At 59.1% G+C, this 26,563-nt stretch overlaps 11 protein-coding genes across 11 annotated transcripts; all 11 read left to right on the top strand.

Moving 5' to 3' along the window:
• Positions 1–342: 342 nt before the first annotated feature.
• On the top strand, positions 343–1,449 carry LINJ_30_2670 (conserved hypothetical protein; the record flags this gene model as incomplete). Its single annotated transcript, XM_001467076.1, has 1 exon — positions 343–1,449. One exon carries the CDS (start codon positions 343–345, stop codon positions 1,447–1,449), a length of 1,107 nt encoding a protein of 368 aa, XP_001467113.1.
• A 657-nt stretch (positions 1,450–2,106) lies between these two features.
• Positions 2,107–3,372, top strand: LINJ_30_2660 (conserved hypothetical protein; the record flags this gene model as incomplete). Its single annotated transcript, XM_001467075.1, has 1 exon — positions 2,107–3,372. One exon carries the CDS (start codon positions 2,107–2,109, stop codon positions 3,370–3,372), a length of 1,266 nt encoding a protein of 421 aa, XP_001467112.1.
• A 923-nt stretch (positions 3,373–4,295) lies between these two features.
• LINJ_30_2650 (conserved hypothetical protein) lies at positions 4,296–4,766 on the top strand (the record flags this gene model as incomplete). The annotated part of the gene is made up of 1 exon (XM_001467074.1): positions 4,296–4,766. One exon carries the CDS (start codon positions 4,296–4,298, stop codon positions 4,764–4,766), a length of 471 nt encoding a protein of 156 aa, XP_001467111.1.
• An 870-nt stretch (positions 4,767–5,636) lies between these two features.
• Positions 5,637–5,978, top strand: LINJ_30_2640 (conserved hypothetical protein; the record flags this gene model as incomplete). The annotated part of the gene is made up of 1 exon (XM_001467073.1): positions 5,637–5,978. One exon carries the CDS (start codon positions 5,637–5,639, stop codon positions 5,976–5,978), a length of 342 nt encoding a protein of 113 aa, XP_001467110.1.
• Positions 5,979–7,331: 1,353 nt separating this feature from the next.
• On the top strand, positions 7,332–9,827 carry LINJ_30_2630 (conserved hypothetical protein; the record flags this gene model as incomplete). The annotated part of the gene is made up of 1 exon (XM_001467072.1): positions 7,332–9,827. One exon carries the CDS (start codon positions 7,332–7,334, stop codon positions 9,825–9,827), a length of 2,496 nt encoding a protein of 831 aa, XP_001467109.1.
• A 790-nt stretch (positions 9,828–10,617) lies between these two features.
• LINJ_30_2620 (putative replication factor C, subunit 2) lies at positions 10,618–11,682 on the top strand (the record flags this gene model as incomplete). Its single annotated transcript, XM_001467071.1, has 1 exon — positions 10,618–11,682. The coding sequence occupies one exon, from the start codon at positions 10,618–10,620 to the stop codon at positions 11,680–11,682; it is 1,065 nt and encodes a 354-aa protein (XP_001467108.1).
• A 579-nt stretch (positions 11,683–12,261) lies between these two features.
• On the top strand, positions 12,262–14,421 carry LINJ_30_2610 (conserved hypothetical protein; the record flags this gene model as incomplete). The annotated part of the gene is made up of 1 exon (XM_001467070.2): positions 12,262–14,421. One exon carries the CDS (start codon positions 12,262–12,264, stop codon positions 14,419–14,421), a length of 2,160 nt encoding a protein of 719 aa, XP_001467107.2.
• A 1,485-nt stretch (positions 14,422–15,906) lies between these two features.
• On the top strand, positions 15,907–16,557 carry LINJ_30_2600 (putative RNA-binding protein; the record flags this gene model as incomplete). The annotated part of the gene is made up of 1 exon (XM_001467068.1): positions 15,907–16,557. The coding sequence occupies one exon, from the start codon at positions 15,907–15,909 to the stop codon at positions 16,555–16,557; it is 651 nt and encodes a 216-aa protein (XP_001467105.1).
• Positions 16,558–18,047: 1,490 nt separating this feature from the next.
• FTHS (formate--tetrahydrofolate ligase) lies at positions 18,048–19,916 on the top strand (the record flags this gene model as incomplete). The annotated part of the gene is made up of 1 exon (XM_001467067.1): positions 18,048–19,916. One exon carries the CDS (start codon positions 18,048–18,050, stop codon positions 19,914–19,916), a length of 1,869 nt encoding a protein of 622 aa, XP_001467104.1.
• A 2,472-nt stretch (positions 19,917–22,388) lies between these two features.
• On the top strand, positions 22,389–23,870 carry LINJ_30_2580 (conserved hypothetical protein; the record flags this gene model as incomplete). The annotated part of the gene is made up of 1 exon (XM_001467066.1): positions 22,389–23,870. One exon carries the CDS (start codon positions 22,389–22,391, stop codon positions 23,868–23,870), a length of 1,482 nt encoding a protein of 493 aa, XP_001467103.1.
• A 1,032-nt stretch (positions 23,871–24,902) lies between these two features.
• On the top strand, positions 24,903–25,496 carry PAPLE22 (reticulon domain protein, 22 kDa potentially aggravating protein (paple22); the record flags this gene model as incomplete). The annotated part of the gene is made up of 1 exon (XM_001467065.1): positions 24,903–25,496. The coding sequence occupies one exon, from the start codon at positions 24,903–24,905 to the stop codon at positions 25,494–25,496; it is 594 nt and encodes a 197-aa protein (XP_001467102.1).
• Positions 25,497–26,563: the final 1,067 nt, after the last annotated feature.

Here is a 26,563-nt window from a genome sequence, read left to right as displayed (position 1 = left end):
GAAAAGAGTCCAGACATGCGATCGTGTGGAACGGGTGCCTCCTGAGCAGCATGTCTCTGTCGCCCCTATGACTCTCTCGGAAGCGTGACGGCGCGGCGTGCCAGCTCCCAGCCCCAGCCTCGCCGACTTCCTCTGTAGCCATCACGATCTCTGCTTTGCCTTGCCCAGCTAGGGTATATCTTTTTTCATGCCTAACTATTCCCTATTCTCTTTATTTTCACATGGACCGCCTCCTTTCTTCTTGTAAAAACCAAAGTGCTTTCCTTCTCCGCGTATACGCAAGTAGGCACGCGCATGCATATCGACATCACACTACACGACAGCCAAAGAAGAAACACACACATGAGTGACTTAGCCTCTGGGAGCAGTCGCCGCCCGCGCGCGGCGGGGCCGCTTCTCGCCGCCGGTATCTTGCTGCTTGCATTATTGACGGTGATGTGCGCGCCGGTGAGTGCTGAAGTGGTTGTGGCGCCGCTCTGCGCCGAGAAACACGGCTTCGCTGGTGAGTTCAATGACCACTACACCATCCCGGTGGAGCAGGCACCAGCAGCTGGCGAGGCAATCGTCCTGATTGCACGTGCCTTCCCCCTCAATCTTGGTAACATGCTGGCGCGGTGGCTGTATATCAATGCAACTTACCGAATCTCAGAAGGGGCGCAGCTCACGGAAGTGTCGGACAACAACGGCATTTTGGAGCTCGCGAACGTAGCGGCTGGAACGGACATTGAGGTGCGTGTGATGCGTGTGCGCACCGACGGCCCGACCCCGTTTCGATTTTTTAGCTTCTTTGCGAACAGCCCCGTCTGCCACGTGGCGGTTGCGCCGGACAACAGCTTTATCGCTCCTGTGCCGCACAGGCTTCGTGCCACGCCGCAGCTGCCTCTGACCATGTACTTCAAGGCGGTGCTGCCGCCGAACGTGAATGCGCTCATCATTCGTGTCAGCGCCGACGGCCGTACTGACGAAAAGTTCAGATCAGGGGATAAGGTTTACGCATCCGGCGACCTTGTGCGCGCTGCCAGCGGGGGCGCCGTGTTATTCGCGTACACCTTTCCGATGGAGAATGCGGCCACACCGTACTACTTTACCCAGGTGTCTGTGAGCTACGGGGAGTGGGAAGGAGGTGACGCGGCGAAGCCGAGCGCGTCGAACACATCCAGCAGTGGTGGCGACAGCAAAGACACCATGCAGCCGACGCGGTCCACGCCGGTGCTGCGAAGGCTGCTGCTGATTTCTTTGTTTCTGTTTCTCCTATATCAAGCGGCAGTGTCTGCGCACAACTATTACGTTCTCGGCAAGCGTGACGTAATGGACATTGTTCCATGCGCCAAGTCAGCGGCGGCAGGCGCGCGGACGGCGCAGTTTGTCACCTTGCGGTTTATGGGCATGTCGCAGCGACACAAGGAGGGGTATAACTCTTTACAGAATCCGGACGATCCCTACTCGTGAGCGATGAGCTACCGGGAAGCGTTTGTGTACGGACGCTGGTGCACGCCGAGAGATACAGATGCACCCCTCCACCCCGCTTCACACGCACATGCGCAGAGGAGGGGAATCTGCGGACTATGTGTATTCCACCACATGTGCTCTACTTTTTTTTCAGGTGAGGTGTGCTGGCCGTCTCACACCTCACCCGTCTCTCACTCAACATCAGCATATTAAGAACAGGGCAGACATTCATCGACACGCTTGATTTACCTCAGGAGATCAGAGCGCTTCTCCGTATCTCTCTCTTTGCCATCGCCACTCCATACCAGGCGGCTGAGCCCAATTTCAAGAGCTGCAAACCAAGGACACGCTTGCAAGCAGTCTCAGCGCTTATCTGACTGCGCCTCACGTGCGTTCTTCCTTTTTCTCCTCCTGCCTGTGCTCCCGCGTGCTCGATGTGCTGCAGCGCTTCATCCTCTTCGTTGCTATTCCCTCCCTTCCTCCTTGCTTCCTTCCTGCTGCTCTCGCAGAGCAGCAACAAGAATAAGACGCTAGGCAGCGTCTGTGCTGCTGGCAACATACGCGCTCTCCCTCTTTTGCCGTTCCCATTACCCAAGCCCCTTTCTCTACCTTCTCCTTTCGAGCTTCCCCCTCTCCATCCATTAGCCGCGAAAGCAGATGCGCGCGGTCGTTAGCGCAGTGCTGCAGCCGTCCTCCGCGGTAGGCGCCCTACGCTGCCAAGCACGGCTCATCACACGCCTCTACACCTCCTACTTCAAGGGCGAGTTGTTCCCCAATCAGCTGGTGCGGCCGCTGGAGCGGTTGCCACGCGGTGTCTCTCTCGCCGCAGCGCGCAAGGGTCAGCTGGCGGCTGCGCCGAGCAGCTCGGGGCCTGGCAAACCTGCGACGGCTGCGTCACCAGAGGTGGTCGCCTGGGGGGATGTGGACAGCACTGATCTTGTGCATGCGAACGAGCAATCCCGTGCGGTGGCGCCCCAGGCGGGCCTCGCCCCGAGGCGCCCGTACGTTCCCCTCGGCGAGGTGGCGAAGATGGAGCTGCAAGGCGACTACCTCACAGAGGGCGGTCTGCATCAAGAGGCCTTAGAGTACTACGGTGTGGTGGCGAAGGCGTATGAGCTGGCCTACCCTAAAGATCATCCGCAGGTGGCTGGCATCCGCCTCAAGCTCGCCGGTGCCTTTCGTCGAACGGGGCGGCTGGCCAGCAGCAAGACAAACTGTGAAGCTGCGCTGCAGATGCTTGACAACGCTGTCCAACCGCCGCTGGAGCTGATTGTAGAGGCGCTCTTTGAGCTGGGCCTCACTTCAGAAGCAATGAGTGATGATGCCGCAGGCACCGTCTTCGAGGAGGCCGTCGCCCTCGTCGACATGTTTCACAACTCGGGCCAGTCACATAAGATGCTGCGTCTACTTCCCCGCCTAGGCCGCCGCTTCAACCTCAACTTCGAGGAGAAGTTCGTGTACTTCTCGCCCTTTGATTACGATCGCGTCTTCGCACTGGCGGACCAGTGCCTGGAGAGAGCTGAAGTGTTCTATCAGGCGCGCAACGACCGTGCCGGCGTGATGCGGGTTCTACAGCAGCGCAAGGAGCTCATTGACAAGAAGTTCTTCAACATGCGCGACTTTGCCGGCCGCATCCACACCATGCGCGGCCACTGGAAGCGCCGTGCGCAGGTGCTCACAAACGCGCCGACGCCGGACGAGCTGCTGCGGTACTCGCCCACGATCCATCAGGTGTACCGTGACTTCAAGTATGAGCTCAACGCACCGATCGGCCGTGAGAAGGAGGTGCAGCCCGGCGTGAACCGCGTGGTTCATGACATGGGTAACCCGTACCGCCGCAACGGCGTCCGTTCCCAGCGCATGTTCCGGGATGCGGAGAAGAACTTCGAGAAGTATATTCGGGCGGACGCGTTCGAGGCGTAGAGGGCCGTTGAGGGGAAACGAGCAAGGAAGCATCGAAAGTAATCATACAAAAAACGGCTTCGCCGTACACTGCACACCACACATGATGGGGAGTACGGCTGACAGGCGTCGGGCGGAGGGTGGGAAGAGCCAAAGGCACCGCCTCGCCGGCCTACGATCATCGTCGCGGCTTCGACGCCGACCTTCGGTCGTATTGTCCGGATGGGCGTATTGTGGTGCTCGCGGGTTGGACTTCGGCGCCGTTTTTTTTTTGTTGTTTGCTTGCTTGTGTTATCGTCTTGGTGTCGTGTCCGTGGTGCTGTGGTGGATGAGGTTGCTCGATGGGTGCATGAATTCGTGCGGCAGGTTTGCCGTCACACGCCCGTATCACACAGATTGGAGGCAAAGGCGAAGAAAAGGGCAGCGGAAGAAATGAGGGCGGCTGTGCGCGCATAAAATCACTGCGCATCACTCCATAGGCGAGGGTGGGAGTTACAGACGCCCACACAGAGACCCGCACCGACACATCCGCGCCCGTTCTGTGGAACGCCTCCTACTAAGGTGGCTTTTTTCGTGTGCCATGGGATTGCTTCAGCAGTGCATCACTGTATGAGTTGTTTGCCTTGCTGCTTGCGTATGTGTCTCGCCGAGAGAGGGCGCTCCACCTTGCTCATCGAGGTTTCTCTTCTCCCTATTACCTTCCAGAAGAAGTCCTTCTTGCCGCTCCGTGCCCCCCCTGCTTCCATGCGAATCCTCGTCCACACCTAAAGTTCACCTTCGCTTCTCCACTGCACACCGTGCAGTCGTTTTCCTTCTCTCTCCTGTTCGCGAAGCGAGCAGGCTCTCCAGCACGGACCCCGTGAGGTACACCTGCAGAGCTCGTCACACACACGTCCCTTTTCTTTCCCACATCCCTTTCACCACTGTCGCCTCTTCAGCTGGTCATGACCACATCGTACGCTGCAGGCGGAGCGGCTAGCACGGCCGCTGTTGTCCCCTTCAACTATCTGCGCCTCAAGCGGCATCGCCGAACGATCTTCTTGTACTGCGACTTCCAGCAGGACACCGTGCAGGCCATCAAGGAGCGCATCGAGAAGCTGACGAGCCGCACCTTCTACACCATGTGCCTCTACTACGGCACCCAGCGCCTCAGCGACGAATCGACGCTATTCAGCGCTGGCATCTCCGATGATGGCACGGAGCTGTGGATTGCCTACTCGAAGGGCAAGACGGTCGAGGGCGAAACAATCTGGGAGGATGTCGAAGAGGCGATGACGCCAGTTGCCGCTGCTGCGCCGGAGGTAGCGCCCGAGCACACCGGCGAGTCGCACGCAGGCACCACTTTTGGGGCTGACGGACAGGGTGCAGGACAGCATTCTGTCACCGTTACCGATAACGTCGAAGTGATTATGTAGTGGTCGATCCCCACTTCATCGACCTTGCCGCGGTTGTGTGGCGCTTTTTGCGTGCGCTTCGTTTCTGTGTTTGCCACCTCTCTCTCCCTCCCTCTCTGCTCTTTACGGGGGTAGAGGGAGAAGCTGTTTTCCATGTACTGTAGCTCCCACTGCCTTCGTGTGTGTGCGTGTGCATATGCTCTGGCCCCCTCTGTCTCCTGTGCTCGCTCTCTTCAGTGGCAATCACACTTCGGTGTGCCCCCCCCCCTCCCGCCTCTCTCCTCACTTAGACGCCAAGTGACAATGCGAAATAAAGAGAAGAAATGCCGTGCTTCTCCTCAGCAACTTACAGATGACCGTCGTGGTCCTTACCTCCCTTTGCAGTGTTGCGGCTGCATGTCGTACTAGCGCGGCGTGGCTTCATCGATGAAGGAAGCTGGTTAGATCCGTCTTCACGTCATCGAACGTCCAACGGGGAGTGTGCGCATGATAATGCCCGCATGGATATGGAAAGATGGGTGGGGATGGGAGGTGGCGCACGCGTGTGTGGCGTCGTCATTGCCCCCTTCCCTGGCTTTGCACGCTGTCCTTACCGCTGCTCACTTAGTCACGCTTGCAAGCTTTTACACCCCTTTTTCCCTTCCTCCTTCTCCAGGGGGTTTTCACTCTTCCCTGTCTTACACGGCGGCTGCAAGGGCGAGCGATAGAGGTGGCTGGAGCTGGACTGCTTCTCTTCTGCGGAGTGCCTCCTTCCCCTCCTCCCCCCTTCACCATCAAAAGCCGCAGCCCACTCTGCCGGCGCGTGGGGCGCGTCTAAACCCCTCTGTGCTTCATGTGGCCTCCGGTGCAGCACCTCAACACTCCCTCCCTTCCCCCTGCAGTCGCCGCCGGATGATGCAGTGCCCCTGGGATGACGTGATGACGGAGGCGTTCCGCCGTGCTCAGATGGCGGGCCGTGTGTTTCCGCAGCTGTGCGATTTTCCTCCCTCCGTGCCACGAGACGTCGCAGAGCTCAAGTACCTCATGCCGCTCCGGGCGTTCAGCGAGGTCGGCCACGGAGGTACCCCGACGCACACTGCTCCTCTGTGGTGCGGACCGCTAGAATCGACTGGGTTCTCGGACTCGATGGAGGGCGAGGAGGAGTCGCTGTTCATGACGTACGGCGGTGATGCTTGGTCTGCTGCGCTCTTTGTGGCGTCGAACACCCGAAGCGGCGACAGCGGCGTTTGCTAGCCTCTCCCCCACCCCTGTCAAGAGAGTCGCACCGCACGCTACCGAGGGACTTTGCGTTGAGGAACTGAAACGCAAGCTGCCATCACGCGCCTGAGCGTGCGGGTGTTTCCTACCCTTGCCCTTTTCTTGTTCTCCGTGCGGGCCGGACTCGGAAGGGAGGCGGCTCAGCGGGGGCAGCAGTGCTCTACTGCGGCATCATTTCGTGACGACGTTTGTAGCGCATGCGCATCGCGCACACACCACCAAATGCTAACGCAAAGCCGGCTCTCCTTCTCTCTCCTTCCTCTTGAGAGACCATCCGTTTTGCTGCCAGTGTCGTTGACTTTCTGCGCGCTGGAACACAGAAATCACGGCAGCGCCGTGGGTAGCAACAGCAAAGTCAGCCAATTACGTGTGGATCGACCTTCTCCCTTTGTTCGTCGGACGAGTGTCGCCTGCGTGGCGTTGAGGCGCGCAGGCGGATGCTGCCGCTATCATCCTCCCCCTCTCGTTTCCGCTGGCTGCAGCTTACCTGCTGGCTGCCATGACGGAGGCCATCGTCGCGGTCGTTCGCCCCTCTTCTCTCATCAGCATTCGATCGCTGTTCTCTCCTTGACGTCCTTCTCACTCGCTTCCGCACCCCCCCCTTCTTCCCCATCCTTCGCCTTTTTCTCCACCAATGATTGAATAACATAACGCGCGTGCCTCTAGGCTCATCTACTCCTCATGCTTGCTTCCCGCTCCTCTCTCTCTCCGCTCACACGCACCTCCACAGAAGAGGCGGCAAAGAAGGCCACTTCACAAGAGACCCATCAAGTCTCACCTTCACCAAAAAGCCAACTTGATCCCAAGTGGCGATCCTCACTTATCCCTCTCTTTTCTTTCTGTTTTTCGTTACGCACAGTGCCTGCTGCCTATAGACGGCATACAGCCACTCGTGAGCTCAAGTAGTCGAGAGAGGAAGAGAAGGTATACGCGTTCCCTAGTCTCCCTTCGTCCTCTTCCCATTTCTTCCCTCTCCCTGCCGTGTGTTGGGTTCTGCTCTCGCGTTGGTGCCTTCTCTCCCTCTGTGTCTGTGTGTCTGTCTGTCTCCACTTCTGTGGCGTTAGCACGAGTGGTGGTGTTCGTAGTGGGAGGCAAACACATCATCTCGATCGCTTGTTGGTCGTGGTAGTTTGCGCACGACATATTTTTTCGTGCACGGGCACTTGCGCTGCTGCACTTACGACTGGCACGACAGACATCTCAACACACACGCCAGGCAACGGCGTCACGGCAGCGATTCGCCTGTTTCGCTCTCTTCCTCTCTCCCTCTTTCGCTCGATTACGTTGCGCTCTGTCTCCCCCTCCCTGTAGCTCTACCCAACAGCCAAAATGGACGCCGACACGCTTCTCACGCGTCAGATGGAGCTGCACACCTCCTTGCGACAGCCCCCGAAGAACCCACAAGATCTCGTGCGACTCATGGACATGATGCGCAACTATAAGCACTACTTTGGGTCGCTGCGCACCTTGGCGGAGCGTTTCAGCGTGGAACCGGAGACGGTCTTTCAGGCCTTCATGCACATCAGCGTCGGCGGCACCGTGAACTTCGACCGACAACATCAAGACGGTGCAGTCCCCATGCACCAGGCCAAAGTGTTGCCGCGCTCCAAAGCGATTGAGCTCGCCCCGAGGCTGTGCAAGGAGCTCCCGAATCCGGAGCTGATGGTGTACGTGGGGCTCTGCCGCGACCTGCGCAACACGCTCCGTGTAAAGGTGGAGGACGGCAACGATCTCAAAACGGCTGAGAAGAGCGTCTGCGAGGCGGTCGAGTACCTCAACTTCATCAACAATCGCGCACACCACAACACAGAGAAGCTGTATGCGCTTTACATGGCCGAGGACCCGAACTCGCTGTCCTCACTGCTGGGCGACGGGGAGTCGTCGATGACGGCCTCGTGGGCAACCTTTCAAGACACCTTCTCATCGACAATCCCGAGCATGCAGCTGCCCACGCTCGGCGACGACGGCGCCCCACTGGAGAACGAGCCGACAGCGCTGCCGAGCCCGCTGTCCTCTTTTATACCAGAGCTGAAGAAGCAGTGTGCCGCAGCAAGCGACGTGTCCTCCGTAAACGGAGGTGCAACCAAACGCCTCAAGGCATCCCAAGTGCTCCTTGACTGGATAGCAACAGTACCAGCCGAGTACTTTGCGCAACACGCCGAGGGCATTGTGGGTGCGGTGTCGTCGACGCTGGCGCTCTTGGCCGCAGAAAAGCGCTCAGCGCTGTGCCGTGTTGGGTGCGACATCATCATCATGCTGATGCAACGCCTCTCGCCAGAGCCGGTGTTCATCGAGGACGTTCATCGCGGTACGTGCAGCACGAATCCGGCTACGTTCAGTGGGGCACTCTCGCAGTGGGTGTCGAGCTTGGCGAAGGGGATTTACGTCACGATTGCCGCCATTTCCTCGGCGACCGACGCGGCTTTACGCGCCATCGCCATCCAAAGCCATGGACACCCCAATGTGGTGAAGACGCTCTTGACGGCCCTTTCCGGCGGCGCACAGACGGAGCTGCGGCGAAAGTGCCTGGGCTATTTGGCATTGTGCGTTGTGGCAGCTCACCAGAAGCGCCCCGAGCGGATGCAGGAGTTGGTGCACCTTCTAGGCCCCGTCGCCGTCAAGTACGTAGCAAACGGCGACTCACCGAGCCGCAAGATGGCGCGCGCACTCTGCTCGGTGCTGCGCGTGCTGGGCCCTGCCACGTCTCCGAGGGGGAGCGACAGGTTACTGCATATTGCTGATGAGCGCATCGAGGTCCTTGTGCAGCAGGAGCGGCCTCAGGTTGAGCCGGCCGTTCTTGGCGGCCCTCAAGAGCTTGAGAACCTCCTCTTCGAGGCGGACACCTTTGTTTCTTCAATTCGCTCCACCTTCTCTGCGGGATCGCAGCGTAGCCTGCTAGGCAGCATGCGAGGTCGCGGCCACCAAGGGAGCTTTGGGGCCGGCCGACGCGCACTTCCTCAACGCGATGTGGCGGCGGGGGACCGGGGAGGTCGTGGCCGTCAAAGCAAGCCGGGTGCGACCGATGTGGGCGCGGCGGCGGGGAGCAGACCTTCGACCAAGCATAGCGAAAGCACCGCCACTGCTGCTCTTGGTGAGCTTTGTGTCACTGTGCGGTCCCCTACATGCCAGCACACCACAGCGTACGCGGTGCCTCACGGCCGCGCGATGGTGGAGGTGCAGGCCCCTACGCGCTCCGCCGTGGGCCGACGTAGTCTCTCGCCCAGTGGTGGCCTCAGCCCGACGTCTAACGTTGCTGCCGGACAAACTCGCACACACAAGGTCTCATCTCATCGGGCAAAGATGCGCCTTGGCAGCATCTACGACGCCGAGGCGTTTCTTGGCGGCCACAACGCGACCCCGACAAGCGCGGCAAAGCGCGCGGCAGCCGGGGAGTCGCCCCACCGTACTGTCGTCTCTAGGAATACCTTGGCGACGCATGCGCCACCGGTCGAGAGTGCCATGAGTGGCCACGGGGGCGGCGCCGGGCACGTCACCGCCACCACTGCCGGCTCGAGTGGGGGGCATCAACCTCTCCTTCCAACGCTCACGTCCGCGCAGCGCCGCACACCCCATGCTGATCGCACCGCTGCAGCGGAGGAGGAGGGTGTGCTGCCGCCGCCTCGTGGTGCGGCGCTGCCTAGCTCCGACCGGCTCGTGCCTCTTTCCTTGCGGAACCACGCTGGCCACGACAGTGAGGCTGCCTACCGGGGTCTCGTGTCTCCGAGTTGCTCAAGCGGCTCCGCAGCCGCGGGGCCAAACGCTCCGCGCATCAGTCAATCCCTGCGCCGCAAAATCGAAGAGAACAAAGGTGCGTTGGGGTTGTGAAGAGGAGGGACATGTGCGCTGGTGACAAATCGTGGTGAGCAGGGGATAGGACGTGGCCAAGTTGAGTTGAGTCTGCGTCGGTGGTGGTGTTGCTCCTTGTGAATGCACATGCTATCCTTGCTACTGCAGCTACTTCTGTGTGCAGTGTGTACTGGCTATAGTGATGTACAGCTCTGAGAATTTTCTCGTCGACGGGGCTCGTTTCGTTGTGGCTCGTATACGGATGTCTTTCGTGGGAACTGCCTCTTTTTGCGCGTAGCACTCTGTGCGTGGTGACGAGACACCCGTGCGTCCATCTGGTGTGCATATGTTTGTGAGTCTGGGTAGCCCCTTTCTTTCTTCTCACCCCTTCACCCCTCATCTCACGCCGCCTTGTGTACAAGTCCCATGCGCTCCGTGCCGGCAGTTTTAGGGCTGAGAGGCGGCGCTCGTCAACATTGCGCGACCGCTTGCCGCCTCTGAAGCCTGCAAAGAAACGCCTGTGGGCGTCTGTGCATGCTCTCGCCCACGCACCATCGCGCTCTCTCTCTTGCTCTTGTCATTCCTTGACGTTCTCCTCGCTCCCATAGCGTCGCCTGGCCTTTGCTTGACTGCGTTCGTTCGCAATCCGTTGCAGTCGAAAAGTACTTTCTAGCGCTACGCGCTCTCGACGGAGAACGGGCAAAGAGGAGCCAGGAGGAAGAACTCGATACATCTGCGCTGCTTTCCTCTTCGTCGCGCGCGTCCAGTGATACTCGCGCCTCTCCACACAACACATCCCACACACTCAAACACGTGCACGCGCTACCTCATGAGCTCGTCGTCACAACCTGCGCAGAAGAGGGCCAAGACGGAGGGCGCGTCCGACACCGCCGGCGCTGCCGCGCCGTGGGTGGAGAAGTATCGGCCACGCACATTGGCAGAGGTGGAGGCGCAGGATGAGGCCGTTGGCGCCCTCCGCGCGTGCTTGAAGGAGGGGGCCAACATGCCTCACTTTCTCTTTCACGGCCCACCTGGCACGGGCAAGACGACGTCCATCCTCGCCGTGGCGCACGAGCTCTTCGGCCCCGACTACATCCGAAGTCGGGTGCGCGAGCTAAACGCCTCTGACGACCGTGGCATCAACGTGGTCCGGGAGAAGGTGAAAATCTTTGCGCAAGGCGCTGTCTCGAGCAGCGGTAGCAGCGTCACCCAGTCGGATGGAAAAGTCTACCCGGTTCCACCTTTCAAGCTCATCATTCTCGACGAGGCCGACGCACTGCTCCCCGATGCTCAGGCTGCTCTGCGGCGCATGATGGAGGACTTTAGCGATGTGACCCGCTTTTGCATCCTCTGCAACTACGTAAGCCGCATCATCGATCCAATCGCGAGCCGATGCGCCAAGTATCGCTTCAAACCGCTTGTAAAGAGTGCCCTCTATCACCGTATCGAGTACGTGGCCCAAGCCGAGGGCATCACCCTCTCACCAGCCTCTCTCCACGCCTTGGACACCGTGAGTGGCGGCGATCTCCGTCTCGCCATTATGCACCTCCAGTCGGCACAAAAGGCGAAGGGGGACGACTTGTCGAAGGAGGACTTCGTCTCCGTATCTGGCAGCGTGCCGGCGGACGTGATGCAGCGATACCTCAGCGCACTGTTCTCTCACCGCTTAGAGGAGGTGATTCAGGCATCGCGCAGGCTGGTTGCGGAGGGCTTCGCCGCCGCACAGGTGCTGCTTCAGATGCAGCACTACCTTGTGAGCGCCGAGTGTCCGCTGAACTCGGCCCAGCGCGGCAAGATTATGCTAAAGCTGTGTCAGACAGAGCGGCGGCTTGCCGACGGGGGAGACGACTATCTGCAGCTGCTCGACATTGGAAGCGCTGTGTGCTCCGCATAAAGAAGAAGCCAGCGGAAGTGAATTGAAGCCACATGAGAAGAAACAGAACGATACATGCGCAGGCGTGTGCGCGTGCATGGGTTCAACTGCGAGTGCTGCACCATTGGCAGCCTTGGACAATGGAAGATGTTCGATGGCGTCATAGACAGTCGACTTACAAGGTAGCAGAACAGCACGAGCACAAGGGAGGGACGTGTCTGTATCTCCATCTTGGCGTGTCCACGTCCGCGTCTGCGCGGATGCATGAATGCAAGCAAGAGTGCCTGTGCGCGTGCAAGACAGCTCGGGCGCTTGAAAAGACCATGAGAAGGAAGATGGGTGTGCGCAGGAATCTCCGTCTCATTCCAGGCTCATCCACCACCTCCCATAGAAGGGTCTGGCTTCCATGTAGAGGAGCCTGCGTTGCTATTCCCCTCACCCCCCTCTCTTCTCCCATACTTGCCAACGCTGTAGGCAGGGCCGTTAGCGGGGATTGCTAGGAAAAGGGCGTCACACGCACACACACACACCAACGTGCACATATATATATATATTTGCAAAAATATACGCCTTTCAAGACTGTCAAAGGAGCTGCCTGCCATGGAATTGCACGTGTGTCATGTCACGGACAAGTCGGAGGCGCCTGAGTCGCAACCTCCCAGCCGCCCGCGTGAGGATGAGAGCAACGCCGACCGCATGGCATCGAAGTCGGAGGTGCTCTCGCACAGCTCCTCCAGCAGCTGCGTGCCAGACCGCGATCCTAAGGGCACCGGGGGAGAAAACGCCCCCGTGAGCGGCAGTGGTACACCGGAGGCGACGTCTGTGCCTGCTTCACAGCCTGCGATAGCGACCACCGGCGCCACGGCGGCACTCATGAGCCTTCCACAACAGTCGCTGTGTGAACAGGGGAAGGTGCACCCGGCCTACGCGGAGGCCGAGGAGGCCCACGGCGAGGCAGCAGAGGGAGTCGCCTACCAATGCGCGGAGAAGCGTCCCTCCTCCAAGCACGGTGACACCGTTGCATCAGAGAACCGCTTAACTGGCGCCTCCACTTCATCGGCGCACGATTCGGTTTGCGAAGCGGGTTCTTCCGGCGCGCCAGTAGCACCGCACCTCTCCTCGGGCCGGACGCAGGTGCCGGCAGTGCTGCACAACGGTGCAGCGACTGCGCGGCAGAAGGCGGGGGAGGCGAAAGACAGATCCTGTAGGCCACTCCATCTAGCCTCCAACGACTACGTCAGGGCCTACGCGCTCAGCTTGGCATCCTCTTCATCGCTGCCGCGCCAGACGCCAGCTCATGCCGTGGTGCACCGCCACACACCCGATCGGTCGCCGGAGACGAAGTGGAACGCATCACGGGTAAGCACGACGGGCGCGGCGCAGCACGAGATGCTACCGCCCATCAGTGTCGGCTCCAAAAGCAAGCCACGCGTGCGTAGTAGCAACTCCAGCAGAAAAACGCGCACCGCACCCAACAAGGTCTCAAAAGCCGCCCCCACGTCTCGTTCGATGCCAGCCGTCAGTCATGCGTCAAACGCGTTGAGCGTGGCGGGGTCGGCGACGGCAAGGGCCGTCGTGCCGACCGGGGCATCGTACCGGACGCTGTACTCAACAACTGGGGGCGCCATGAAGGGCCTGGTCGACCACGTGGATCGCAACTCGTTCGGGTTCCACCTGCGGAATATGTTTCAGCGGATCGACTTCGCAGAAGTTCAACGTGAAGCCCAGCGTGGTGAGAAAGAGAGCGCTGCCTTGCAGATGTGTCGACGTCTCTTCCGTGTAATCGCCAAGAACAAAGACTTCGTGAGCGTGGAGGATTTGCACGAGCTATTGTTGATCTTCACGCCGTGCGGCGTGTCGCTTCGAGAGGGCGCGGATTTCTTATGGGAGGACTGCGGAGGCAAGTTATCCTTGACTTTCCGCGACTTCCTGCGGTACGGGGCGGCGCTGCGCGCACGCCTGCGGGACTACGAACTCTTTGAACAGCTGTCGGACCAGCAGAAGCTGATCGTCATGCACGCACGCATCCTGCCGGTTGAGCCTCCAGATGACGCCAACACAGCGCGGGTGAACCTGCTGCGCGTGGCCGATCACCAGATGCAGGGTCAACTGCCGCGGCACACCCGTTCGCTGCGCTTGTACGAAGAACTCTTCCTTGTCGACTACCATGAGCGACTTCACGACGCCGCGCTGATTCCGGCGAGCGAGGTTCCACCACAGGGTCTGAAGAGCGACTACGCGCATGAGTATGGACGTGAGCAGCAAGGTAGACCGTTTCCCGCGCTCCCCCCGCTGTCGGTGCCCGCCTTGAAGGAGGACATGGAGTGGCGACACACAGAAGTTGTGTACTCCACCGATAGCGACGCGAGCGACGCGGCCGTGCATGCTGCAGCGGCTGAGAAGCGCGCTGCGGCAGCGCACAACGAGAGCGAGTACCCGACTCTGTCGCGAAGCATTCACCTCGTGGGCGCGACCAAGGCTCCAGGCAAGGCAGGCAGTCGCACGGCGGGCCAGCGAAAGCACCCGCAGCGCAGATACAAGGCCGCCGCGGCCTCAAGCATGGGCGCCGGAGCGACGTACAGCGACAGAAGCCGTCGAACCGGGTTGGGCTCAGAGAGGTTCGTGGTTGATCTGCAGCGACAGCCGCTTCCGCCGCAGCAAAAGAAGATGGGCCGCTTTGTGGAGGAGGAGTACTGGGAGCGGCGCATCATGGATGACCACCTCATCACACAGCTGCAGTCGATGTACAAGACGCAGTAGGGAAAGGGCCTCGCTCGTTGGCAGCCCTGGTTTTGCTTTGGCGCGTCTGTGTCCCCACCTCTCTCCCGCGTTTTTCGACGCGTTTCACCGATTCTTGTGCTGCAACGCACCTCTGGGCAGCGTCTGGTATCCACCATCACTCCGCCCTCGCCTCCCAGGCCCCACGACGTGGGTATGTTCGCAATTGTGGCGGTAAAACGAGAAAGGACGAGTCAACAAAAAAAACCGAAGAAGGGACTCGGTTTAGCGAGCCGACGGCATACTCTTGCACGAGTCATGATGTCACTCTTTTCGTGCTGTTTCTTTCTTTGTCCTGCTTTACTGCTGAGCGAAGGAGGCGGTGCGCACATTTCACATTCTTTGCCTTCGCCGCTCGGCTCTCCCCTCCCTCCCTCTCCCATCCTCCCCGTGCTGTGATGGCCTCTCCGCTCTCCTTACGTTCTTTTCTGTTTTGTCGTTGCCGTTTCACGTGACCCTCTCGTACTCGGCACTTCGGCGTATATACATCGCTCTATATACATCTGATATATGTATATATACAGATGTATAGATGCAGATTTCTCTATGGTATGGAATGCATGTACAGCTGGGACTTCTCCCTCTTCGGTCCTCCTCTCAACAAACGCGCGCACACACATACACATACTGACGCAAACACCTCTGGAACACGGGCACACTCTCGTTGTGTGCTCTCTATCATGCGTCTTATAGCCTCTCTCTTCGCTTAAACACTTCATGTCTCTCTCCCTTCTTCATCGAGTTGGTTGTCGTCTTGCCCTTGGCCGTTTGCTGCGCGCCTCTGGCACATTGGTTCTCTGTTTCTTTTTCAGTTTCTCGTCCTTCTCTGCGCTTGTGCTTCAATATTTCATGTACTGAGGGTGTCAGTTTCACTTGACCAAGCCTCTCCCCCAACGCAAGGAATGCACAAACTGCCTCTATGCCCGAGGCATCCTTTCTGTTGCTTCCTGAAGTGACGTGAAAGCCATCAACACACGCTTGTTAGACGAACATCATCGAGTCATCTCGCGATTCGATTAGAAAAAAGGGGGAAAATAGTGAGAAATCGAGCGACCGCCCTCGCTTCTCCTCCTCGCCACCGCCTTTGCTTCCACTTCAATCACCCACGCACCGACCCATGCCCTTTTCCTCTTCTTTCCTGCTGTACCCCCCCCACTCCCCTCGCGCGCTTCTCATACATGAACGCACACGCACATGCGTATCTTCCACTAGGAGATTCTCTCCCTCTTTTTTTCGCTCTTATTGGTGTTCCTCCTCCTTGTCAGGCCCTGTCATCTCACCCCTCCCTCTCTTGAAACCCGACCTTTTTGTTTGTTTGCCCTCCCCCCACTCGCTGACTCACACTTCTCTCTACAGCAGTCACAGCACGCGAGGGTGACTCTTTCTTTTCCTGCTTGCGTACGTGTAGCTGTTCACCGGTGCGGCCGCAAGCAACAGAGGAGACGTCTATAGGGCGAAGCGAGAATCATGTCTAGCAACCAAGATGACCACGGGGGCGAGATGATCTCTGCAGAGGACCAGTTCAACGTCGACATGGACGCTGAGGCGGAGCTGGAGGAGATGAAGCGGCAGGTGGAAAGCCTGCAGGAAGACATGCAGCTCAAGGCACTGCAGGAGTCGGCCGCCAAGGACGAGGGCACACGCAAGACGGCTGCTGCTGCGGCAGCAAGCAGCGGGCAGACCAAGACGAACACCTCCATCTTTGTCGGCGACCTTGACTTGAGGACCACGGACGCGGATTTGCGCGTCTTTTTCGCCTCCTGCGGTGCCATTACGCGCGTAACGGTCTTGAAGGACCGTCAGGGCAACCCGAAAGGCACCGCCTACGTCGAGTTTGAAACCGAAGGGCAGGCACACGCGGCTATCCTCAAGGATGGGCAGTCGCTGCATGGTAAGCCACTGAAGGTGGCAATGAAGCGGGACAACATTCCCGCATTCCAACGTGGCATCTCACGTGGCGGTGCGTACGCGCTGCGCGGTAGAGGTGCGGGCAACCCAATGCAGCAGCAGATCGCTGCGCTGGCCATGATGGCTGGTATGATGAGCCAGGGCTTCAACCCGTATAATATGGGCCGTGGCGGCGGCCGCGGCCGCGGTCGTGGTCGCGGAGGCTATTAGCGCCTGTTTATAGTCTGCAAAGCGGCACGGACCCGCCTCACTGCTGGAGTGCGGTCGCGCGCGCTGGCACATGCATTCTACAACGACATCTGTCTTTGAGCAGTGCCCTTGTCTCTCCTCCTCACGCAACCGCACCTCCGCTTAGGGTTAGACTTGTGCACGACTTCTCCGCAAGGGTGAGAAGAGAACATATTGCCACTCTCCGAGCCCTCCGTTTTTCTCCCTCCCTCTCGGTGGTGCTGTGAGTGGTACGTGCGCCTGCTCAGCGCACACCTATGCCACTGAAGCCTACCGTAGTGAAACAAAAAGTAAAGGGGAGCGCCAACGAAACACCCGCTACGTGACGAGCTGCCGTGTCTCTCCACCTCCACGCACGTGGCACTCAAACACACCAGTCAGCGGAGGCGCGCGTGGAAAAAAAAACAGAAGACACCGATTATGAAAGAAGCCAACCAAAGAAAAGCGAATTGAAAGCGGATGTGAGCCACGTACGCGTACGCGCACACTGGGATATGCTCGCCTGCCGAGTCGGCACAGTACACGCATCTTTATCGCGCACTCCCTCCCGCATATCTTTTCCCCTTTACATGCCTCCTCCCCCTCCCCCGGCTGCTGTTGTCTCCGTCGAAGCGCTGCGTTGCCAACGGGGTGAAAGAGGTGAAACGGGTGAGGAGGCGGCGGCAGCGGAGCGTGTACTTGACGGCTGCAGCAGGTACGCGGTGGTGTAGCTGGTCTCTCGCCTGCAGCAGCCCATTCTTGCGTCACACCCCAGTGACGGCTCTCCTAACCTCTGTAGGCTGCAAGGGACAACGTTATTCTCGTCTCCCCTGTGTGTGCGTTGTGGTGTGCGTAGGCGGTAGTGCGAAACGACGCTCACAGGCGTGCCTTTGGATACACTGATGGCTCCTTGGTCTGCCTCACTCTCCCCTGCGATCTTTTCTTCCGTTCGTCCCCGTCCTCTCTCTCTGTTTCGTACCTGATTCGGCGCTGTACTTGGTATCATGTGTGTGCGCGGAACGATTAACGGCGCGGTCATGGTTGCCATTTCTCGACACGCCAACCCCTCGATCTTGTGCCCCAGGCCCACCTCCTCCCCATAGACAACGTGCCATCAACGCTTGTCATTTGTGTTTTCGGCTCTTTTTTCCTGTCTTCTTCGCGCTCTTTGTCTCAGGTTGAAAGAGGGAAAGCAACGAACACACACACACACACACACATCCATACATGCACACACGAAAAGACGTGTTGGATACGCCACCCAACGCCCCTTCCCTCCTCTTCCCAAACGCCTTCCCCCTCCCCCTCCTCTCTCTCTCCTCCCCCACTAGCGCGCTTCTACTCGAACGCACTCTCAAGTGAACCTCCTCCTAGCAGAGCCACAGCAGCAGTCGAGTGAAGGAGGGGCTGAGAGAGGGCCATCACCAACTCCGCTCTTCTTTTTCATTGCCAAGAAAGGAATTGGCTGCCTTTACTCTTCTCGTATAGTCCTCATGACCACCCGAAAGCTGCACTGTGTGTGGCCGGTGCCGGCTGACATCGACATTGCTCAGAGTATCGATGCCCAGCCGATCACGAGCATCGCCGAGGCCGCGGGTATACTTCTTTCGGAGCTGAGCCCGTACGGCAGCACTCGCGCCAAGGTGAAGCTGAGCGTTCTGAAGCGTTTGGAGGGCAGCCCAAACGGCAAGTACGTCGTGGTGGCGGGCATGAGCCCCACCCCGTTGGGGGAAGGGAAGAGCACCACGACGATCGGCCTCGCCCAGGCTCTCGGTGCTCATCTACAACGACGCTGCTTTGCGTGCATTCGCCAACCGTCTCAAGGACCGACCTTCGGCATCAAGGGCGGTGCCGCGGGAGGCGGCTACAGCCAGGTGATTCCGATGGAGGATTTTAACCTCCACGGCACCGGCGACATACACGCTATCACCGCAGCAAACAACCTCCTTGCTGCGGCGCTTGACACTCGCATCTTCCACGAGCGGACGCAGGACGACGCCGCGCTTTACCGCCGTCTCACCGACGAGCTGAAAACGTTCACACCGATTATGCAGAAGCGGCTCGATAAGCTCGGCATCTACAAAACAGACCCCAAGTCGCTAACGGAGGAGGAGCGCGTCTGCTTTGCGCGGCTGGACGTCGACCCTGACACCATTTCGTGGCGCCGCGTCACCGATGTCAACGACCGCTTCCTGCGCGACATCGAGATCGGGATGGGAAAGGCAGAGAAAGGCATCAGCCGTCGCACCGGCTTCGACATTTCGGTCGCGTCCGAGGTTATGGCCATTCTGGCGCTCGTGGACGATTTGGCCGACATGCGCCAGCGCCTGGGAGCGATCCAGGTGGCCAAAAGCAAGACGGGCGCATCGGTGACGGCTGAGGATGTGGGCTGTGCCGGGGCCATGACGGTGCTGATGAAGGATGCGGTCGAGCCGACGGTGATGCAGACGCTGGAGGGCACCCCCGTGCTGGTGCATGCCGGCCCCTTCGGCAATATCGCGCACGGGAACAGCAGCGTCGTCGCCGACCGCATCGCCCTCAAGCTGGCCGGTGCGGACGGCTTCGTGCTGACGGAGGCCGGCTTCGGTGCAGACATGGGCTGTGAGAAGTTCTTCAACATCAAGTGCCGCACGAGCGGGCTGAAGCCGGATGCGGCGGTGCTCGTGGCGACGGTGCGCGCACTGAAGTTCCACGGCGGTGTGGAGCCAAAGGATGCTACCAAGGAGAACGCGGATGCCTTGCGTGCCGGCATGAGCAACCTTGTTCGGCATATTCAAAACATTCGCAAGTTTGGGGTGCCAGTGGTGGTGGCGCTGAACCGGTTCAGCACCGACACGGAGGCGGAGCTGGCGCTGGTAAAGGAGCTGGCGACGCAGGAGGGTGGCGCGGCGGATGTTGTGGTCACAGACCACTGGTCCAAGGGCGGCGCCGGGGCCGTCGGTCTTGCCCAGGCGCTCATCCGCGTCACGGAGACGACGCCGTCGAACTTCCAGCTGCTTTACCCAAGTAACGCGTCGCTAAAGGAGAAGATCGAGACGGTGTGCCGCGAGATTTACGGCGCCGCCGGCGTGGAGTACCTCAACGACGCAGAGGAGAAGCTGGCGGACTTCGAGAGGATGGGCTACGGTGACTTTCCTGTATGTATGGCAAAGACACAGTACAGCTTCTCGCACAACCCCGAGCTGCGCGGGGCGCCGACCGGCTTCACTGTCCCCATCCGCGACGTCCGCGTCAACTGCGGAGCGAAGTTCGTGTTTCCTCTGCTGGGCGACATCTCCACGATGCCTGGTCTGCCGACCCGACCGGCGTACTACAACATCGACATCGACTGCGAGAGTGGAAGGATTGTGGGACTTTCTTAACAGGGGAGCCGGTTTTAGTTGGTGATGGACCAGTAGTTATTTGCGTGTTGGTATCTGTACGTCCGTGAGTGGTTTGTGTAGAATGCGGCGCACAGGGCGAGCGCTTGAGTAGGAGCGGCACTGTCTTAGGCGCAAAGGCAGAAATAAGTACACTGAAGGAGTGGAGGAGGGTGGAGGGGGGGAACCTCCTTTGCGTGTCATGTGCCCGTGAGAGGTTGGTTGCCGGTAACGGCTTCCCTCCGTCATCACACACACAACACAAGCACACTCACGTTCGTCGTCGTGGTGCTGCACGTTCGCGTCCTCGCCCTTCCTTCCTATCTGTCTCCCTCTCTCGTATACTCCGCTTGTATGCACACGACCCAAAACGGAAGAAAGTGGCGGATGGCTCTCTTCTCACATTCCTTCCTTTTTTTTAGTTCCTTCGTCGGCTGCCACTGGCTCTTCTCCTCCGTAGCTCTTGTCGGTTATTTTTCTTTTCACTTTGAATGTTCCGACACCCCCTCCCCCTCCATCTCTATCGCGTCGTGTGGGCGTTCTGAACCCGCCCCCTTTTTCCACTTGTACCCCACGGTGCCTCTTCGCAGTCCATGATCTTTCTCTTCTTTCTTTTTCTTCTCTGTCTTGCGCGCTCTGTTCTCTTTTTCTCATCAGGTACACCTGCATGCGCTCTCTTCTCCCCCATCTCTGTCTTTCTGTGTATGCGTGCGTATACGCACGCCTTGTCTGTCGCTGTTTCCGTTAATTGGTGCTCTAGTCTACCCATTCGGTGGCGTTATGGCCCTCCTCCCTCTCCTCGTGCCCTCTTCTTTTGGCTCGTTCTCTTTTTCGGTGTTGCGGTAGCCGAGCTTCGCTTGCTTCCTTCCAGTTTATCGTTCTCGTTCTGTCACCACGAGGTGTAGCGGTGGCCTCCCCTTCCCTACTTCCTCTACCCTGTGTCTCTTTGGGCAAACCCCTCTATTCCACTTTTCTCCCATGGCGCGCTCTCTCGACGGCTCCGCCTGAGGGCAAGAGCGGCCCGTGCACCGCCCCTTTTTCCCTTGCCTGCACACTCCTCAGATTCCAACGCAGGTGTGGGAATGGGTGCGCACCTTCGCTGATTAGGTACGCCCAGTAGCACAGGTGTGAGCCAGTCCACAGACACACACACACACACACACACACATACGCGACAGTGGTTGGGTGTGCCTCTTTCTGCGTCACCCAGCAGTCACACATGCGCCTTGATGAAGAGGCAGGAGAGGTGAACAAGGGAGGGACGGCAGGCACTGCGCGGTTTTCCATCGCTATCAGCGCCATGTGCACGTGCACACGTGACAGCGTTTTTGTTCTTCTATCATTTCCCTCTCCTCTGTCCGAGGCACGCTTGCGCATTCTCCTGCCTACATGTACGAGCACTTCACCCCTCTACCCTATCGCACGCACCTGCACACAGACACGAATTGCAGGAGAGGAGGAGGATGATCGGCTTTGTCTATCCACGGTGAGACGGCAGAGAAACACGAGAAAGTACGCACAACACCAACGACAGCAAACAGTAGCGATGCGAAGTGAACTCTGCAGGCACCGCTCCAGGGACTGTCCCCTCCCCTCCACCTCGCACAGTGTAAAACGCGCACCGATCGAAAGCAAGTTGCCGACATGTGCGCGTCATGGAACGAGTCGCTGTGGTGATGTGGAGAGTAGGTCACTGAGGACGTCACAGAAACGCGTAGCAGCCTGCCACGCTGTGAAGCGTTCCATGTCGGACTCTCAGTTCATCGTCGCACGCAGGTGTACGCATTTTGCCGCTCGACTCCGCTTTCCCTCTTCTTCCTCACATCCACCACATTTTTTTCTCCCTCTATCCCTGCCTGGCGTAACTCTCTACTTACCACGTATGCGCTTCCTTTCACTTGTAGACGAAGTACCAGTGACGAAGGGAGCACCTGAGTAATGCTGCAGCAGTGCGCGGCTGTGCTTTCCCTTGTTGAGAAAAGCGTAACGGATAACTGAGACGTGCGCACACTCTCCAGAAGCAGAGGCGCCCCCTCCCTTCTGGAAGACGAAGCATACAGTACACAGATGCTCTCAACGTCCTTCATCTGGACGCTTCGCCATCCTGTGGCGCGAGATATCGTCTCGTGCACCTGCGTGTTCGAATCGCGCACTTCCAGGTCCGCGCTAGCGTCGACAACCGGACACCAGCACGGGCGGGGACAGCGTGTCTTTGGCAGCGCAGAGATCGAACAGCAATAAAAAGAGCTCGTTGTCAAGTGTTGTGGTTGCCTTGCTGTTTCCTGCGCGAAGGGCACGACAAGAAGCCGGCAGCGCGAGCGCTGCCGTCGTGCGACGGCACAGCCAATTGGGGGACACAGACATATACACACATACACACAAGGACACACATATACTGGGCAGAGTGGTGTGCAAAGACGTGACGCATCTTCACCAAGGACGCAACGCCCTCAACGTGGACGCTGTCTGGGAGACATGCACCCGCACACAGCCGCTAAAGTCGAAACCACCGCAAGTGACGGGGCTACGATGACGCAGACGACGTCGCATCCCGTTCTTCTGGGCTGTGGGCTGAATTGGGCCTCGTTCGTCGCGTCGCACCCGTTCGAGGTGAAGGAGCTGACTTCCGTGCTCGTCGGAGAAGGGAGTGACGACGATGGAGCGCCTGAGGAGCGCGACGCACTTGTGCAGGCGCAACTGCCAGTGGCGTCCGTCGTGACTTCTGGCGCAACCCTTGAGAGGGTCTTCACGGAGTCGATGGTGTGCGCGTCTTCAATGGCGGAGGTGGCGCGCAAGGTGCAGCACATTGCCACTCTGTGGTGCCTGCATCCGTCCTCGGAGTACGTGGCGACGCTGTGCTGGCCGATGCGGGGCAGCGAAAGCGCAAGCACCACGACTGCGGTGCTGAAGGTGCGAACTGAGGGCTGGCGCGCGCCACTGGACTTGCGTGCTGTATCGCTGCATGTAGTTGACCGCGGCTCTTTTGTCTTTCATCCAGAATTCACACGCTGCATCCTTGCACAGGGGGCGGAGAAGTTCATGTTTTATGTACCACCGAATCCGCTGGAGCCCACCACGGCTCTCCCGTTCATGCGGGGGCTGTGGTACAACGGACTTTTTTCGCTGCCGGAGTCACTGAGAATAGGGCCGCAGCACGTGGCCATGTTCTTTGTGCTCCCCAACGGCCACACACGCTACACGCTCGACCTTGCGCCGGAATCGCCCGCCGCGCCGGCTGCTTCGTCGACCCACCAGCAGGACTCGGGGGCTTTAGGGAGCGCAACGCGTCGCGATGCCACAGCGTCCTTGTATCCGTGGCGCCGTCAGAGCAAGGTCCGGCGCGTCATCCGCTCCGGCGCGTACGTGGTGGTTGTCCGCGATGACACTGCGGGTGTCGTGGCAAGCCTGCAAAGGGCATGCTCGTATCACGGACAAAACAAGAGGAGCACGTGGCTCAACGACATCTTCATCAACCTCATGGGCCAGTGCAGCCGCAGGGACATATCGTCCAGCGCAGACACCGCCGCCTCACAGGCCGCAGAGGCAGATAGGGCAAAATACGTACGGCTTCTGTGCATTGAGCTGGTGGAGAAGGCGACAGGTGAGGTGATGGCGGGCTGCTGTGGCATGACGGTGGGGTGTGCGTACCACGACTACACCATGTATACGCTGCGGCAGTCCAAGGACGGACTCGGCACCTTCCTGACGAAGCTGATAGGCGAGGCGCTGCAGCGGTGCGGGTACACCCTTTGGTACTGGGGGTTCTGCGTGGAGTACATGCGACATTTCGAGCGGCACTTCGGCGCCGTCGACATGCCACGAGACGTCTTTTACCGTCGCTGGAGTGCGGCGCGCGACGCTGTGCCAGAGTGCGACATTGATGCTTACCTGCGGTCTCACAAGGGGATGGTGCCTTACTACGAGGGGACCAGCGCACTTGTCAAGAGTAAGCCCTAGCTATGTACTTGTGCTTACCCAATTTGCGAGTAGACCTTCCGCGCGGAGCCCTCGCCTTATCCTTTGTTCTTCTTGGCTGATGTGTTTGCTTTCTCGTTCTCCGTTGTGGTGCAGATTCTGTCTCTCACCGAGTTTTCCCTCGTGCCGTTGTGCGCGCACCTGCATTTGTGCGCCCAAACCTTTCGTTTCCCCGCCACCTCTCTCTTTGGAAGCGCGACGGTTTGCCTCACAGGGTCGATCATGCTCTCTTCCCGATCCTCCGTCACTCTACTGCGCACACGTTTTACAGAGGACACGTACCGTGTACCGCCAGGCTCCCCCCTAGCCAATCATGCAGCCGACCCACCCACCTCCCGCTGCCGAGTTCTTTGCTGTGGCACAGCACCGTCTCCGCTGCTCATACTAAAGCGTAGCGTTGGAGCGCACTTTCTGCTCTCTTCTCCGTCTCGACTGCGGCTGCTGGAACATCGCGAATACTCTGAACACGGAGTGAGTACACACGCCTGAACCCTGACGAATGCTATTCCCCCCTCCCCCATCGGTTTCACAGATTCCGACACAAGCACACACGCTTCTTGCCTCATTCCTTCTGATGCCGCTGTCTGTGCCCTCGCTTTCTCTCGCTCGCTCTACAACTCCTCCCTTTACCCTCTCTCTGCACTCCCTTCCCTCTTTCGTTCCGTGCTTCACCTACGCATGTACCCGCGCGTGACACATTCGTGTTGATTCTGTTGTTGCCATACTCTCCCTCCTTCGGCCTTCATCACACACGTGCCCACATGCGCCTCGCATCTGGGATACTCGCGGCAACCTACGTGTGCCCTACCAGTTTCGCCTACAGATTCCTCCCCCTTCTTCCCTCAACCCAGTGTCCTTTTCTTTACCTATTTTACTTTGATCTCTCCTACTCGCCTCCCGGCCACTTCTCTCTTCTCCAGTGTCGTATCTTCAGCTTTTCCAGCCGTTCACCATACCTACATACACATACACACACAACCTACTCCCCCCCCCCTTAACCCACACCACGAGCTCATGTCGGCCATCGCGAAGGAGTTCAAGGGGCTCACGACGAAGGATGTCGTGACGTGGCGCCGCCCCGTCGCGTCTGGCCTCATTTTTTCATCTTTCTTTACCATGTGGGCCATTTTCGTCTTTGCCGAGTACACGCTGACAACGTTTGTGTCTCGCATCGTCTCCATTCTCCTCATTGCTGGTGCCGCCGCTGCCGTGACGAAGCGCACCATCGTGACGTCGCCCGAGGATGTGACCGCTAGCATGGACCGTGCTTACGAGTCTGTGCGCCCGTGCGTGACCAAGTTCGTGGACTGCACGATCTCCCTCCTCACGTGGCGTGACTACGCGGCGTCCGCCAAGTTTTTCATGACCACCCTTGTGATGGCCTTCCTCGGCAACTGGATGAGCGACACGACGCTGATGCTGGTCATCCTTATCGTTGCCTTTACGGCCCCGGTGGCATACGAGAAGAAGCAGAACGAGATCGAACACGCAGTGCAGCAGGTGCGCGCCTACGCTGACAAGTATCTCGGCATGATCAAGACGCACGCAGAGTCCAAGAAGTCGTCGGTGGAGCAGCAGCTTCAGGATATGGAGCGCAAGGCCCAGTAGAGATGCGCGAAATGCCGATTGGTGTATGTAGCAAGTGCAGGATACAGCTAGACAAGACATAAGTATTCTGTGCTTTGCTCCGAGTTCGGGGAAGGGAGGAGGAGGGGAGGCGAAGGGCCACGGGCACCGAAAAAGGGAAGTTGGAAGGCTGCCAAGCGTATCCAACGCGATTGCACGCACGCCGTAGGCGCAGCGGAGGCATGCACGTGGAGGGTCGTGCAATGATGAAAGAGGTGCTGTTCTCTGTTCGCACACGCACCAGCGTGTACGCCTAAGCACGCATTGCACATGCGGGCACGCGGTCAGACATTGAACAGCAAATACAGCACGCAAGAGTATTGGGAGCCGAGGCTACATCCTTGGCTCATGCATTTTTTTGTGTGCCTTGCTGCATGATTCTTTCCTCCTCTTCTGCTCTTGGTGTTGTGGGCACGCGTGCCTGAGCCTGCGTCTGCGCACCCCACCCTCCAGCGATCGCCTCTTTGTATCTCCTCTGCCTGCTCGGTGTGGGTCTTCCTTCTCCACGGCTTCCCTCCTTTACCCGACTTCCGCTCTCGCTCACATCTTTCTCCTGCCTTTGATACCACCCCAGCGCTTTCATGTCATGCTCCGTTCCCGGTCGATGACCGACAATAGCGGAACGAAACAGTGACAACCTGCCCCTCCCCTTTTTTTTTTAAACACTGTCTCTCTCTTTTTCTTTCTCCGTCGTATCAGGGCCCCGTACCCCACACTCTTTGTGGGGGAAGCCAAGCGCCTGCACAGCCCGCCCTCGGGGCACGGCTGGCCGACTCTCGGTGCCAGTGGACAGGTCTGGGCCGGTGCTGTGCCGAGGAGACCTGCGGATCATGGCCACGCTTGTAACGACTCACTACAAATCGTGTCGACAGGTCGTCGAATGCACGCATCCGCCCACGTTTTATTCCTGCTCTTGCTGCGTTGCGGCGATGCCGAGTGTGATCCCGTACCTGGTCTGCGCTGCCTGCAGTGGAATCCAAGTGGGCGGAACGACGCCCAACGGTGCTGGCTGACCCGATATGTCCTTGATGAGCAGCCACCGTGCAGCA

The sequence above is a fragment of the Leishmania infantum genome, chromosome 30 (genome assembly GCF_000002875.2).
Source record: "Leishmania infantum JPCM5 genome chromosome 30".
NCBI classification, from domain to species: domain Eukaryota; phylum Euglenozoa; class Kinetoplastea; order Trypanosomatida; family Trypanosomatidae; genus Leishmania; species Leishmania infantum.
The sequence above is the reverse complement of the archived record's forward strand: the minus strand, read 5'-3'. Positions and strand labels throughout refer to the sequence as shown.